The sequence below is a fragment of the Schistocerca gregaria genome, chromosome 3 (assembly GCF_023897955.1).
Source record: "Schistocerca gregaria isolate iqSchGreg1 chromosome 3, iqSchGreg1.2, whole genome shotgun sequence".
NCBI classification, from domain to species: Eukaryota; Metazoa; Arthropoda; class Insecta; order Orthoptera; family Acrididae; genus Schistocerca; species Schistocerca gregaria.
The window spans coordinates 917,815,826-917,832,805 of record NC_064922.1 but is presented as its reverse complement, the minus strand read 5'-3'; the positions used below and the strand labels follow the sequence as shown (position 1 = coordinate 917,832,805).

The 16,980-nt window shown below is 45.2% G+C and overlaps 1 protein-coding gene across 1 annotated transcript; it reads left to right on the top strand.

The window, feature by feature from the left end:
* The first annotated feature begins 1,286 nt into the window (after positions 1 to 1,286).
* On the top strand, positions 1,287 to 12,422 carry LOC126354383 (cuticle protein 18.7-like). Its single transcript, XM_050003984.1, has 2 exons — positions 1,287 to 1,373; positions 11,506 to 12,422. The coding sequence occupies exons 1-2, from the start codon at positions 1,362 to 1,364 to the stop codon at positions 12,274 to 12,276; spliced, it is 783 nt and encodes a 260-aa protein (XP_049859941.1). The 5' UTR covers positions 1,287 to 1,361; the 3' UTR covers positions 12,277 to 12,422.
* The last annotated feature ends 4,558 nt before the right edge of the window (positions 12,423 to 16,980 follow it).

Here is a 16,980-nt window from a genome sequence, read left to right as displayed (position 1 = left end):
TTGAACGACAGGGAACATCATTGATACTACGAAAAGGTGCATTGATAATTGCGAGGCTCTAGCCGAAACCTAGAATTGCCGAATAAAAGCTGCAAGAAAAGGAGGATTGATTGCTGTGCTTTGTCATTTGGAAACCAGAAGCGTCTGTCGGAGGAAGAGTTTCATTTTCTCTTGAAACTGTAATAGCGAAGGTAAAGTGCATCAAAGCCCGGCCATAAGTAAGGTAGAAAAGGCAGTGACACATCGAGCACAAAACCATGTCCACTCAAGCCTCAAGTTACGCAGTTAGCACGTAAACCGCACGATCGTACTACTACAGTTATAACCAATAAAAGTAGGACATGAATTGCTGTGTACACAGCAAAATAACTGAAGGTGGCAGAAGTGGGGCAGACACAAAATTCAGACTGGCAATGGCAAGAAAATTTTCTTTATGAAAAAGGGGAATTTATTATGAAATAGAAATCTGAATGTGACTATGTAGACTTTCCCGGCGTATAAGTATGTCATATTCTTGTCGGGTTTCCAGCCAGATCAAACTGTCATCTGAACACAATATTTCAGCGATCTACCTGGCAGCCATCATCAGGCGAGAAAAGCTACGCTGCACTCGCCGATAACTGATTCCACTCGCAAATGATTGCACCTTTATATGCATCGGAAGTACAAGAGCGCATGCGCTAGGTACAGAGCGCACGAGCTCAATCATTCCTTCTGCCCCCCGGCTTACAAAGAGTTGCAGCACCTCCAGTGGTGAATGCTGTTAAAAACGATATATCGTTACAAATGATTATTCATAGCCGGCCGATTCCGGTGGCGCTGTTTCTGGCGACGACAAGGTGTTTATGTCTTGACGAGACTTAATTACATGACACCGAGTAGCAGCATAAAGAAAAGAAACTGTCGCAGATCGGCGGAAGAAAGGCAAAGTCAGGCATTGACGAAATGAAAACTGAATCCACACGGCCGTGCGGGCTAGAGTGGGAAACGCCAAGACTCTGACTGCCCGGACGCAACACAGCAGGTGAACGAGGAGCTCGGACGCTGTACGCTCCGGAGTGAGTGCTGAGCTGAGATGCCACTGGCAGTGCGTGCGTCCGGGCCGGCGGTGGCAGACGCACTGGCCGAGGAGGCGGTCTTCCCTGCAGGAGGACGGCTCCCTCCGGAGTCCGGAGCAGCCCCTCCGCCTGCGCCGCCGTTGCATCACCGCAGCCACCGCCCGCGATGGTCGAGGACGCCGGCCGAAGACGTGCAGAAGGACGCGCTGTCCAGTCCATCCGCGCCGTCCCATCTCGACTATATAAGCCGGCCACTTCTCCACCTGAGGCACGCAGTCCACAGAGGAGTATTCCAGCTGCAACATGAAGTTCCTGGTGAGTACCGCAGCTAGTGCACTTGAAGCGATACAGCTTCTGCATCTGCTCCGTAAGCCTAGCAGAGGTTACTTCATTTACATCTATACTCCGCTAGTGTGTGGCGGAGTGTACTTTCTGCACGAAAAATCCCTCGCCCCCCCCCCCCCTCTCTATCCTCTCCCAGTCGCGATTAGTTCGCGGAGAGACTATTTCTAGGAAGCCTCCGTGTGACCTGGAGTATCTCTGTCTTTCCGCATATGTAGAAGGAAGCATTTTATTTGTTGAATCTTCTAGGAATATACGATTTTGGCACTTTCAGCCTCTCCTGCAGCGTCTGAGTTGGTTGATCGTCACTGAGACGCTTTCGTACTTACTAAATGAACCTGTAACGAAATGCGCTGCTCTTCTTAGGATCGTCTCTATTTCCCCAATGAATGGCTCTGAGCACTGTGGGACTTAACTTGTGAGGTCATCAGTCCCCTAGAACTTAGAACTACCTAAACCTAACTAACCTAAGGACATGACACACATCCATGCCCGAGGCAGTATTCGAACCTGCGACCGTAGCGGTCGCGCGGTTCCAAACTGTAGCGCCTAGAACCCCTCGGCCACACCAGCCGGCTTTCCCCAATGAATACTTTTTTGTACCGATACCTTATTGACGAGCAATGTTGAAGTATTGATCGAACGAGGTTTTGTTAAGGTACCTCATTTGTTTATAGACTACTTCAAATACAAATGGCACAAAGCACCATGGGACTTGACATCTGAGGTTATCAGTCCCTTAGATTTAGAACTACTTAAACCTAACAAACCTAAGCACATCACACACATTCATACGTGAGGCAGGATTCTAACCTGCGACCGTAGCAGCAGCGCGGCTCCGGAATGAAGCGCCTACAACCGCTCGGTCACAGCGGCCGGCGATATACTAGTTTCCTGAGGATTCTTCTAATGTATCTCAGTCTGGCATCAGCCTTTTCTGCGATTAGTTTTATTTGGTCGTTCCACTTTAAATCAATTCTTATGTATGCTCCTAGATATTCTGTGAAAGTAACTGGTTCTACTGATTGTTCTGCCCGCACGTAATGATACAGTAATGCGTCTTTCTGTCTGCGTATATTTATCTACGTTGAGGGTCATCAGCTCGTCCTGCACCATGCGCCAATCTTCTACAGGTCTTCCTGCATTTTGCCACTATTTACCAGTGTTTCGACTTCTCTGTATACAACAACATCATGGACGGAAATCCTCATAAAACTTCCGATGTTGTCTACTATTGAACTTATATATATATCACTGCCTTGCAGTACCCCGTTGTCAGTTTTACATACGATGACCTCGCTGCATTGGGAATTACATGGTGTATCCTGGTGTATCCTGCTTACTAAAACTCTTCAGTCAGCCACACAGTTCGTCTGATGTTCCTTGCGCTCTCATATTGCTTAGTAGGCACCAGTGTGCAACTGCATCGAAAGCCTTACGGAAGTCGAAGAACACAGCAGCTACCTGCGCGCCTGTGTCTACCTCCTTTTAGGTCTCGTGAACGAACAGAGCAAGTCGGGTTTTGGATGAGCGTTGTCTATAGCTCCCATATTGATTCCTACAGAGCAGAATTTCGGTCTCCAGGAATGTCATAGTACACGAGCATAAAACAGGTTCCAAAATTCTACAACTGACCGGCGTCAAAATTTAGAGGCCTTCAGTTTTGTGTGTCTTTTAGACGACCCTTCTTGAGAACGGGAATCACCTGTGCTTTTAACCGTAAATGCAGTAACGTTTCGCTCCGCCACCGACGTGTGGTACAATGCTGCCAAACAAGGAGCAAGTTCTTGCACTCTCCCTGTGCAGAATCGTATTGGTATCTCTTCAGGTTTAATGACCTTCCATTTGTTGAACGATTAACTTACTTTTCTATTAGGGAGTCATTATGACGTTCATGAGATAGTCATACTTCGATAACCGTTATTACGACATTGGTTCGATGATTTAAATGTCGATGTTCCTTAGTAGAATAGATGACTGTAAAGTTCGTCACCGAACTGTCACTACACAACCACTCTCTTAGTAAGACGAAAGTAGATATTACGTACCCAATGAGCAAGAACTTTTGATGCCGTTATTAAGTTGATCGTACGATTTTTGAATGAGTGTCAGTTTTACAAATTCCGTCTCAGTTTGAAGTAGTTGGCCGCACCCAGACCGAACCCAGCCTCTTGTTCTCCTGCACAACATTCTTACCCATGCAGGACTCACGCTCCGCTCTCGCAGCTTCTCTTCTGCTAGCTCCTCCACCCCCAAACCCTATTTTACTAACTTAACAGAAACTCTCCTGCAGACCTTGGTGGACTAGCAGTCCAGGAAACATAGCTCTGTGTTCGTCGTGCTCTGGCCTACACTTTACTTTGCCAAGAAGTTTGAAAATAGCACACATTCCGTGAGTTTGTGAGTTTGTCAAACAGCTTGCAACTGAAGAAAACTTGTGGTTCGCTCCAGCAGCTTACATTTACATCGAATGTGATGCTCTTTCGCCAACTGCATTCTTCTAATCTGCGCTGCTTTCTAGCAGTGCTCTTCATTCCAACGATTTGCATCACAATGACAACGTACGTTACGGGGAATCCTTTTGGCCAGCCCAGATAACCCTCAAATAGTATTTCGGCGATCACTGAAGCAGTTGCAGGCTGATTAGGAAAGCTCATTCATTCATTAAGTGAAACTTTTCACCGCCGTGTATGTAGAGCAATTTCGGGTAACTTAGTCTCTGTTTCTAGGCGAAACATTTATATCAACACAATGACATTACACCTGACGGCCACCTATGTCAGATGCCACTGGTAATGGACTATATGCCCCTATACCAGTCCCCAAATAAACACTATTTAAATGCAGCTCATATCATACAATAAGATGTTATTAATCGCAAGCTGTGAACCAGCCAGCACACTATATTTCCTCTTCTTTTCGTTTTCTGTTCCAAAGTGTTGAGGTTAGAAACGTGTACAAATTGACTCATACGTACACGGGAACTAACGAAAACCCTTTTCGACAAATCCTTTAAAAAGCTCGAGTTTGAAAACTAGCATACGTTGCCGTTGTGCTCCTTATAGATTTTCGTCGATCGTTATACTGACATTCGGCTTAAGTTATTTGGGACAGTGTAATATAGGACGACGAGTCACAGATTCCAACACCATTCCTTCTAAGAGAAAATACAAAGCATGCGAAAAATTGAGCTATATCACCTTGTCTGAAACCGTAGCAAATCATGTCAGGGCCAGGCCAAAGGATAAGGAGAGGACAAAGGATACAGCTGGCATTTCTCCAGTAAGCACTGAGGAATGTTTTGCCAAGGAGTGGCCATATGATCCGCGTGCCTTGAACCGCGTTCATAAAATTCATACATGCTCGACAAGTATGCGGCTACGTGACGTAAGAGAGCTTGCACGCGATTGTCATGCAGTATGTCGAAGCTGCGGTACACTTTTGAAAGTAACTTAGCACACGTTATTCACTAATAACATCTAAATTCTGTAAATCGCAACAACTTTATTTGAGATGCATTCTTATGCTACCGATCCTGAAGATAAATACTTTTCCACTGTACGCTCTGGATACGCTCTTCACTTGTTGTTGTGTTAGCTAGGGAGTAAGTACTTTAGCCCTGTGAACTGATATATTATTCTGTAATGGTCTGACCTCATGGAGAATAACTATGCGGATGCTTTTAATGGTAGATGTACAGTGATTATATTATACCTGCCCACTGCAATATTGAAAGCTGTCTGGCACCGTTGAGGGAACATGACGCGGTAACGAGAGTATATAATCGGAAATCAGGAATAGTCATAGCGACGGTAAGCACCATAATTGGGGAAATACACTGACATTCGTGACTGTGACAGGAGGCACATTGACTGGGATTGAGCATTCGCATCCCTCTGAAGCTGCTTAGTGTATTCATCTCTTGGTCTCCCTCAACGATTTTTACCCTCCACGCTGCCCTCCAATACTAAACTGGTGATCCCTTGATGCCCGCCGGCCGCGGTGGTCTAGCGGTTCTTGGCGCTCAATCCGGAACCGAGGGACTGCTACGGTTGCAGGTTCGAATCCTGCCTCGGGCATGGTTGTGTGTGCTGTCCTTAGGTTAGCCATTTGAACCATTTTGAACCTTGATGCCTCAAAACATGCCCTACCAACCGATCCCTTCTTCTAGTCAAGTTGTGCCACAAACTTCTCTTCTTCCCAATCCTATTCAATACTTCCTCATTAGTTATGTGATCTATCCATCTAATCTTTAGCATTCTTCTGTAGCACCACTTTTCGAAAGCTTCTGTTCTCTTCTTGTCCAAACTATTTATCGTCCATGTTTCACTTCCATACGTGGCTACACTCCATACAAATACTTTTAGAAACGACTTCCTGACACTTAAACCTATACTCGACGTTAACAAATTTCTCTTCTTCAGAAATGCTTTCATTGCCATTGCCAGTCTACATTTTATATCCTCTCTACTTCGACCATGATCAGTTATTTTGCTCCCCAAATAGCAAAACTCCTTTACTACTTTAAGTGTCTCGTTTCCTAATCTAATTCCCTCAGCATCATCGGACTTAATTCGACTACATTCCATTATCCTTGTTTTGCTTTTGTTGATGTTCATCTTATATCCTCCCTTCAAGACACTATCCATTCCGTTCAACTGCTATTCCAAGTCCTTTGCTGTCTCTGACAGAATTACAATGTCATCGGCGAACCTCAAAGTTTTTATTTCGTCTCCATTATTACTTATTGGACGCTCCTCCTATGTAGCATAAAAATATAGGGAAATCTAAACTGGCAGACGCTACCTTCTTTTCATGCCAAAGGTAGTTATGTGATTTATAGTGTGGTGTGTCATTTGCATCCACGTCGTCTACAATGGATTACAGTAATTGGCGAGGGATGGGAAAAAGGTGGCGAATCGTAGTAATGATTGCAGTGCTCATATGAAGGAATTTACAGAAACCACAAGATGAGTAAGGTGTGGAGTGGATTTGAACAAAATTTCTCCAGAATAGTCACTGAGACACTTCGCTTAGTTGCTATTACTCTCATATAGATGATCTTTCTGAGATTTGTTGAAAAGATGGCTGTATTTGTCACACGCAATTCATATTTGAATATTTTGACAACTGGATCTTATTGTCATATACGGGAAATGTCCCAAGACTGAGTATACCTCTAGGAGCCCCATAGAGAAGGATATGAAAGATGCATAGTGTACAGGTAAATTCAGATATGAAGGGTACTATCTCTCTCTTTCCAAGCATTAATCCCGACTTGCTGGGACTGCTGGTTAATCGGATGTGACATGTTAATTTTGATGCCCTTCCTGTCGCCACCCTGTACCCTCTGGGAAGGAATTAGTGTACCGCAACTGTCTGCATGTATTGTAATCCTTGGAATAGTGCGAATGTGTTCAGATGTCTGCCAGCCGTATAGCTTAGGCGGAATGTGGGGACCAGCCCGGTATTCACTTAGTGGGATGTGGAAAACCACCTAACAACCACATCCAGGCTGGCGGGCACACCACTCCCCGTCGTTAATCCGCAGGGCTGGCGCGCCTACTCGAGTCCAGAAAGCGGGTATACGAAGTGTACTGAAACATGATTTTAATGTCTGTGAGAAAAAGGGAGCTATGTATTTTTTATCCAAGGAAAGAATCACGGAACTAGATGAACACCGAGCATTTCACATAGAATGGCGCATAAAGTAGTCTCGATGTTGCCAATACTTCCTGTATCTGTCGCTTCGCTTATGCTAGATATTCGAATTCGACTGAAACTAGAAACATTTGTTTATGTGAACGGAGCTGGTCCCATTCAGTTCGAATACTCTTTCCTATCAGCATGTTGGAAAACATGGAAAAATATCGTCTCAACTGAAGTTACAGTTGGACCTGTCAATGTTTCTTCACGAAAGGGGCGCCGTTCTGTGCCTGCTGTGCTGTATTAAGCAGCAGGGAACGAGATAAACAGCATCTGCCTTACATAGTCGCTAATTAACGACGTTGTGTCATCACTGGCCTAGCTGCACTGTTTATACGCGGAAGAAGGCCAAGGTCGTAACCACTGTTCTATCCTCTTATTACAAACTAGTGACTCATGACAAAAGCTGTTTTCTGGTATGCTGCAAGTAGAAAGAGGCAAGATGGTGACCTTGATTCTAAACAGGTTTTCCTCAGATACTGTTCCTTTAAAGCAGGTTGACATTTAATATGACACTGTTCTTATTCACTTAGTACTGTTGTCATGCGTTTGTAGCTGATAAAATTTGCAAACTTCTCGCAATTTTCAAGAAGAAGAAGATTGCATAGCGTGAAAAGGGACGTGGATTACATTCTTTGACCTCTGAACCTTGTAACTGAGAAAGATATCGGAGTCGTTAGTCAGTGCCTTTCGGCAAGATTAAGTAAATGTTCTTTATTGTACATGGCATTTCGTGTGTTTTGGGTAATCGACACTAGCACTCGAACGTTCGAGTAATCAACAGATCATAGACCCAGAAAATTTGGGGGTAAGGAACCAATAGCACTAGGGTAAGGAAACAACAGCATTATCTACGTGATACATTTCCGAGAAATCGTTTTCATAAGAAGTCACTTGTGGTGTGAGTGGCGGTAAGAAGCCAAAATGAGTCCCCTCATCCATTGCCACGGTTTCATGTACCTTAGCGTAGTGGAATATTGCACCCAAAACACCTTTAGCGCGCTCAGAAATGGCCTGACGTTCCATTCGTAATTCTTACTGGAATTCGTTTCTGGAAATAATCCCGACGCATGAAAATCACTGCTGCTGTGTTAATATTTGTTGTATTTTACCTTAGTAATACACAGTGAAAAATGACATATATTCTTTCTGAAGGTCTACATCCACAGTATACCGTGCAAAATGACTCTGAGTACTATGGGATTCAACATTTGAGGTCATCAATCGCCCATAACTTAGAACTACTTAAACCTAATTAACCTAAGAGCATCACACACATCCATGCCCGAGGCAGGATTCGAACCTGGGACCATACCGGTCACGCGGTTCCAGACTGAGGCGCCTAGAACCGCTGGGCCACAGCGACCGGCCAGTATACCGCGCATTTCAATTATTTAATACGTTTTGCGTTTTAATATTGAATAACTGTTTTCTTTTGGAATAGAAACAGAGAGGAAAGAGTTTGTTTACTGTAATCAGAAAAGCCCCGAATTTAGTCTTTAGTCGTTATAACATGTCGATGTGTTAACTGTGACAGTAGAACACGAAGTTTAAATAATAGTCCAGCAACAACATTCCCTGGCCCGCAATGACTAATACCACCATGCATATCGTTCAATAGAATATAGAACTAGGCCAGTCTAATAGCGCTCTGTCGAATGGGCAATTAAAACTCCGATTTAAGATTAGTTTTGTTTGAATCGAGAAAAAAACCGACGGATTCAAGGAGTCGTATGAAAGAACGGTACAGGCAGTCCGCCTGATGACCAGTGGGAGAGACAACCAGTATATGTTGCAAGGCGTCAGGGATTAATAAATATCATAAGTGTGTACCCTCCACTGTCATTTATTCTTGAAGCTCTGAGCTGTTCGCCTTCTACTGGTGGTCGAGATATGGATTTAAACTGTAATAAAACTGGATAGTCTACCCGTACGACAACCATGATATTACAATAGTAACAGAAACAAGAAATCGTGGATTTCAGAAGGTATTACGCATACAAGACAGTTTCTGAGTTTTAATCACTGGAATTAGCTATTCCCTGTACAATTATGAAAGAGTAGCTTCAGGGGATAATCTCATCTAGCCACTGCAGCCATTATTCGTATGTTACAAGGACCGGATTCGTCCTGTATAGGAAACCAAATTCCGGTTTTCTGTGATTGAGTCACTGCAGGGGAGTTAGTCCAATTACGTCTTCAAATGGTTCAAATGGCTCTGAGCACTATGGGACTCAACTTTTGATGTCATTAGTCCCCTAAAACGTAGAACTAGTTAAACCTAACTAACCAAAGACATCACATACATCCTGCCCGAGGCAGGATTCGAACCTGCGACCGCAGCGGTCTCGCGGTTCCAGACCGCACGGCCACTTCGGCCGGTATTACGTCTTCAACAGACAAAGTAGAGCATCACTGTCCAGATGAGTCTATGTACCATAGTTCTTCTGTTCCCTTTTTAAGCTGTTACGTACATAACACTAAGTTATCAAAGAATAACTAATGCTGTGATTATTCAGATTTTCCTGGTGTTATGTTGACGTATGGAATAATCTGGCCTCCAGCCGGTCATTCGCGATGTTCTCACACGATATTTCTTCGGAGTGAATCACTATCTTCTTCAGATTCTCCCTGGACATTAAAAACATGTGTCAGTACCCTTCGTATACCCGCCAGGCTTGCCGAGAGCGCTAATGCGCTGCTTCCTGGACTTGGGTAGGACCGCCGTCCCCGCGTATTAACGACGTGGGGCGGTGTGTCGACCAGCTTGAATGTGGTATTTAGGTGGTTTTCCACATCCCACTAAGTGAATAACGGGCTGGTCCCCACGTTCCGCCTCAGCTACACGGCTCGTAGACATCTGAACACATTCGCACTATTCCAAGGATTACAATAGACGCAGGCAGTTGCAGTACACTAATTCCTTCCTGCAGTGTACGAGGTGGCTACAGTTGGGGCATCCGGCTACCTCTCAAAATTAACATGCCACATCCGGTCAACCAGCAGACCCCGCAATTTGGGATGAATGCTTGGAAAGAGAGAGAGAGTACCCTTCAGATCTGAATTTACCTGTATACTATGCATATTTGAGATTATTTGTTTTTTGCATGGGACTCCTAGAGGCATTCTGTGTCTTGGAACATTTCCCATATGTAAGATGCAGTCGTCAAAATATTCAAATGCGAATTGCGTGTGACAAATACAGCCTTCTTATCAACAAATCTCAGCAAGACCATCTAGATAAGAGCAACAGCAACTAACCGAGGTGTCTGAGTGACTATTCTCGAGAATCTATGTTCAAATGCACTCCACACCTAAGTTATCTTGTGGTTTCTATAAATTCTTTCATCCGAGTGCTGCAATCATTACTTCGATTCGCTACCTTTTTCCCATCCCTCGCCAATTACAGTATTCCATCGTAGACGACATGGATGAAGAGGAGACACCCCATTCTAAATCACGTACCTACCGTTGCCACAGCTCAGTAAGTGATCATCGGGCTGATCCCCACGTTCCGCCTCAGCTACATGGCTAGCAGACATCTGAACACATTAGCACTATTCCAAGGATTACACTAGATGCAGACAGTTGGGGTACACTAATTCCATCCTGGCGTCAGGAAGGGCATCCGACTACCCCTCAAAATTAACATGCCACACCCGATCAACCAGCAGACCCCGCAATTCGGGATTAATGCTTGGAAAGTGAGAGAGAGTAACCTTCGGATGTGAATTTACCTCTCTACTATGCATATTTGAGCTGCTCCCTGAGACTGGGTCTTGGGTGGGTTGGGTCCAGTATTTGTGCCTGAATGGCATCACGTGCTCCATTTTCTGTCCACACCACATCAGGAGCTGTGGGTTGGGTTCAGTATTTGTGCCTGAATGGCATCACGTTTTCTGTCCACACCACATCAGGAGCTCAGTCCGCAGTTCGCGGAAAGATAGAGAAGTGCTTAGAACCATCAAAGTATAAATACTGGACCCAATCAAATGGCACAAATGGCTCAAATGGCTCTGGGCGCTATGGGACTTAACATCTGTGGTCATCAGTGCCCTTGAAGTTAGAACTACTTAAACCTAACTAACCTAAGGACATCACACACATTCATGCCGGAGGCAGGATTCCAACCTGCGACTGTAACAGTCATGCAGTTTCGGACTGAGCGCCTAGAACCGCTAGACCAAGACGACCGGCAGGACCTGATCCACCCAAAGACTTGTCACAGGGAGTACCTAAAGAAGACAGTGAGTCACGCCGTCGAAGTATCGTTAGAGAACGAGGCTAACATCCGTCAGAAACCCCTTATTCAACATGTCAATACACCAACGCTAATGCAGTAATACGATTTCTGATAGTCCCCTCCTCAAAATCTGATGAGGGCGTTGCTTGTTGGCAGGTGGTACTGAGCGCCGTGGTAGCGGCAGCACTGGCTCGTCCCGGATACCTGGGAACGGGCTTAGCGGGCCTGCTCGCCAATGGCATCGGAGCTCCAGCGCTGGCGGCACCTGGCATTGTGGCGCCAGGCCTCATCGGAGGGGGCGGAGCAGCCTACCTGGGAGCGGGGGCGGCCCTGCTGGGAGCGGGAGGCGCGCCCGTGGGTGGCCCGGCCAACATCGTCATCGGACCCGACGGAGTTCCCGCGGACACCCCTGAGGTGGCCGCCGCCAAGGCCAGCCATGCGTCGGCCGTCGCTCAGACGCAGGCGCGAGACGCCGCACAAGCCGCCGCCGACGCCGCAGCGGGCATCTACGCCGGAGCCGGCGTCGGTGCTGGTTTGGGCGCCGGAGGCGGCGCTCCGGGCGCCGGTCTGGCCCTGTACGGCCCGGCCAACATCGTGATCGGCCCCGGCGGCGTGCCGCTCGACACCCCCGAGGTGGCGTCCGCCAAGGCGGCCCACGCTAGCGCGGTGGCGCAGACGCAGGCCCGCGACGCCGCCCAGGCCGCCGCCGACGCCGCCTCCGGCGCTGCGTTCACTGGTGCCGGGTTCGCGGGGGCGGGTCTGGCCGCTGCAGTTCCTTCTGCGGGTCTGGCGCGCTATGGCCCGGCCAACATCGTGATCGGGCCTGGTGGAGTGCCCCTGGACACCCCTGAGGTGGCAGCCGGGAAGGTGGCCGACGCCGTCGCTCACCTGCACGCCAAGGCCCGTCTGGGACTCATCGCAGGCTGAGAGAAACTCTGGTTCCACGACCGAAAGTTCCCCTGTATTTTGCTCAAGACGACCGGCCACTCAGTACGCATGTTGTATATAATAATTTATAATTTTTCTACAATGTGATGTAAACTCTTTGCAATAAACAGAGTAATCTCTGGAAAGCTTCAAATGTTACTAAAAATAATTTATCAGTTAGAAACTGGTAGCCCCAATTCTACAATTCTAAAGACACGAAAGCGAAAAAAGAATGGAACAGGGTTGCAGCCTGTCCATGATATAAAGCAACCTCTCCATTGAGCAAGCAGTAAAGAATACCAATGACAAAGGTACGAGAGGACTTGAAGTTTGGTGATATAAATCAGGTTATGCTTAGGGGATCAGAAAATGAGACACTAAAAGTAGTAGATCGGACTTGTCATTTAGGCATTAAAATAACTGATGAATGTCACAGTCTACAAAAGAGAAATATGGACAATATGCTTTTTAGTGAACAAGAGAACAGAGACTTTTGAAATGTGATGCTATAAATGGATGTTGAAAATTACGTGTAGATCGAATAACTATTTAGAAGATACTGAATCGATCTGCGGAAAAAAGAAATTTGTGGCACAATTTCACTAAAAAAAGGGATCAGTTGATAGGAAACAGTTTGGTAACTGTGGGAATTTTGTGGCAGGTGGAGGGTGAGGAGGTAATATTGTAGAGGGAGACCACGGTATGAAAACAAGTTCAAATGGATGTAAATCTCAGTAGTTACATAGACATGAAGAGGTCTGCACAGGATAGATTATTGTGGAGAGCTGCATCAGACCATTGTTCGGACTGAAGATCACAACAACAACACCAGAAATGTACAGTGCAGTTTTCAAAAATGGTTGAAATGTCTCTGAGCACTATGGGACTTCACTTCTGAGGTCATCGGTCCCCTAGAACTTAGAACTGCTTTACTCTAACTTACCTAAGGAAATCACACACATCCATGCCCGAGGCAGTATTCGCACCTGTAGCGCCTAGAACCGCTCGGCCACTAAGTGCAGTTTTGTGGGAGGGAATTATCACTTATAGAAACAAAGAACCTTAGCTCAGACAGCAACCTCGTAGATAGTAACTTGACAGCAGCTTCGATGTGTGTCTGTACAGCGTGAATGAAGGGGGTGCATTCTTGAGGTGTGAAGTAAAGAAGTTATACTCGTACATCTATCAGCACATAATTTATTTGGCGTATCCTCATCTCCGATGATATTTTCCTCCTGATCTCCGCCATCTTATCATACGTTCCATCAGAAAAAAGGTATGTCGTTTGTGGATCACGAATCACAGTTCCAGTGATGCAGTTCAGCACCATTGTGCTTCGAATATGTATTTATGATACAAGTGAGATGTTATTTACCTCATCAATGCTAATATCAATCAGTTCACACAGTCCCATTAAGCTGTCAAGGTGGGAGTTTGTCATGGACAGTTGGCAGGTTGCCTTTGACAACTCACGCTGCTCGTCCGTTAGTGAGCAAGAAACTACATTCAAATTTTTCTCCATCATACGTACGTCTCCGCTTGGGACTTAATTACTGCTGGCCTAATGTATTAACTGGCCATACAAGTCAAACATTACTACAATTATAAGAGTTACTGTTGTTAACAGTCATGCAGAAAAATTGTTGTCAGGCGTTGACACATTTAGTAATACCATTTTTGATAATCATGGGCAATGCAACACAGAACATGGAAAATCTCAACAGTGTACATGTTGATGTCATAGACAATCATGTTTAGTATGAGTATTATATTATTGCTGTTCTACCTTAGGAATGCTAATCTATGCTTCACTCTACTGGCGTTAGGCTGCCTTACAATGTCCAATGTTCTAATGCACATTTTTCGAACACTGGAGCCCTGAATACTCTTATACTAAAAAAGTGTTGAGACTTCTGTGGACACTTATTAACATATTGCCTGTTGGCTTTCGTCTCGGTATTTTCTTCCGTTGTTTGTTTAATGGTTTCACTGGCTTTTACAAAGCACGAGTGGCTGACATACAGAAAGATTTACTCTCCATTTTCAAATTTCTGCAATATCAAATATCAAGTAGTTAATACAAGATGTAAAAATTGAATAGTTTCGTTAACATCGTTACACTTCGAAAATTACAGCTGCCGTTATTTTACTTACAGTTGCGTCGGTGCAATGTGTAACTGTAAGTAACGAAGTGGCATTGTTAATCTAAAAAGAGTAACTACGTAAAAAAGTTTTATCTTATCACCCTGTATTATATCATTGATATTTGATACTGCAGGCATTGGAGAGAGCCACATGCCAAAACTAGCCAGTGATGGGCTACTGGACTACACTATGTTTTTTTGCATTGGAGACAGCCACATGCCAAAACTAGCCAGTGATAAACTACTGGACTACATTATGTTTTTTTTTTTTTGCGTTGGAGAGAGCCAAAACTAACCAGTGATAGACTACTGGACCATTTCTTTTCTGATCTCATTTTGTTCGTTATTGTCCGCTGCGTTTGTTCGTGGTAGACGTGTCATTACACCTGCTAAAGGTCAATGTTGATCCGTTCAATCACTTTTTTTATTATACAGGGCATCTAACCCTCTGACACAACACGCTGAGCTACCTTGCCGGCTGGGGCCATCTAGGACACAGAAGATACTGCGACTGCAGGGCACGCTCCGCATGAGACCCACATTTCCACCTTATTGTCCACACACTACATTTGCATTGCCCCTGCTCACTATATTCATAACAGTATAGTGGCAGTCGCTCCGCATGAGACCCACATTTCCACCTTATTGTCCACACACTACATTTGCATTGCCCCTGCTCACTATATTCATAACAGTATAGTGGCAGTCGCTCCGCATGAGACCCACATTTCCACCTTATTGTCCACACACTACATTTGCATTGCCCCTGCTCACTATATTCATAACAGTATAGTGGCAGTCGCTCCGCATGAGACCCACATTTCCACCTTATTGTCCACACACTACATTTGCATTGCCCCTGCTCACTATATTCATAACAGTATAGTGGCAGTCTCTCCGCATGAGACCCACATTTCCACCTTATTGTCCACACACTACATTTGCATTGCCCCTGCTCACTATATTCATAACAGTATAGTGGCAGTCGCTCCGCATGAGACCCACATTTCCACCTTATTGTCCACACACTACATTTGCATTGCCCCTGCTCACTATATTCATAACAGTATAGTGGCAGTCGCTCCGCATGAGACCCACATTTCCACCTTATTGTCCACACACTACATTTGCATTGCCCCTGCTCACTATATTCATAACAGTATAGTGGCAGTCTCTCCGCATGAGACCCACATTTCCACCTTATTGTCCACACACTACATTTGCATTGCCCCTGCTCACTATATTCATAACAGTATAGTGGCAGTCGCTCCGCATGAGACCCACATTTCCACCTTATTGTCCACACACTACATTTGCATTGCCCCTGCTCACTATATTCATAACAGTATAGTGGCAGTCGCTCCGCATGAGACCCACATTTCCACCTTATTGTCCACACACTACATTTGCATTGCCCCTGCTCACTATATTCATAACAGTATAGTGGCAGTCGCTCCGCATGAGACCCACATTTCCACCTTATTGTCCACACACTACATTTGCATTGCCCCTGCTCACTATATTCATAACAGTATAGTGGCAGTCGCTCCGCATGAGACCCACATTTCCACCTTATTGTCCACACACTACATTTGCATTGCCCCTGCTCACTATATTCATAACAGTATAGTGGCAGTCGCTCCGCATGAGACCCACATTTCCACCTTATTGTCCACACACTACATTTGCATTGCCCCTGCTCACTATATTCATAACAGTATAGTGGCAGTCGCTCCGCATGAGACCCACATTTCCACCTTATTGTCCACACACTACATTTGCATTGCCCCTGCTCACTATATTCATAACAGTATAGTGGCAGTCAATCTACAGAATCCTGTTCGAGTTTGAGCAATGTGGATGCCTCCGCACTGCAAATGATCATTCATCTATATTAATATCGCATCCGAAAGAACCGACACCATTGGTTATCTTGCAGCACTCGAAGAATGCCGGCACGGTAACTCAGCATGTTCGGTTAGAGGATTAATCGCCCTCTGAAACAAAAAAACTGAGTGAATGGATCAGCAGTGAAAATGAATATCTCTCATGGGACGTCCGCCCCGAGTAAATGGAACGAACAATAAAGAATAAAATGAGATTCAAACAAAAAGCAGAGTGAAATTACAATGAAATCCAGACCTTTGTAGCTGCTTACAGCTGTTGATACATGCCAACTGGGACAATTGACAATGTGTGCCCTGACTGGGGCTCGAACCGGGGATCTCCTGCTTACATGGCAGACGTTGTATGCGACTGAGCCATCGATGACACTACCCTCTGTGTCCGCGATAGCTCAGTCGGATAGAGTGTCTGCAATGTAAGCTGGAGATCCCGGGCTCATGTCCCAATCGGTGCACACATTTTCAACTGGTGTTTACCAACGCCTGTAAGTAGTTACAGAGGTCCGGATTTGACTGTAATTTTATATTTAAAATGGTTTCAGTAATGAGAAATAACGTCCATGTTGTGGACGCAGAGTGAGGGACTGACGGAAAACACTCAGAGATACGTTTTTATGAATTTAAATAGTAATAACTAGGGAGAATACAAATCACCT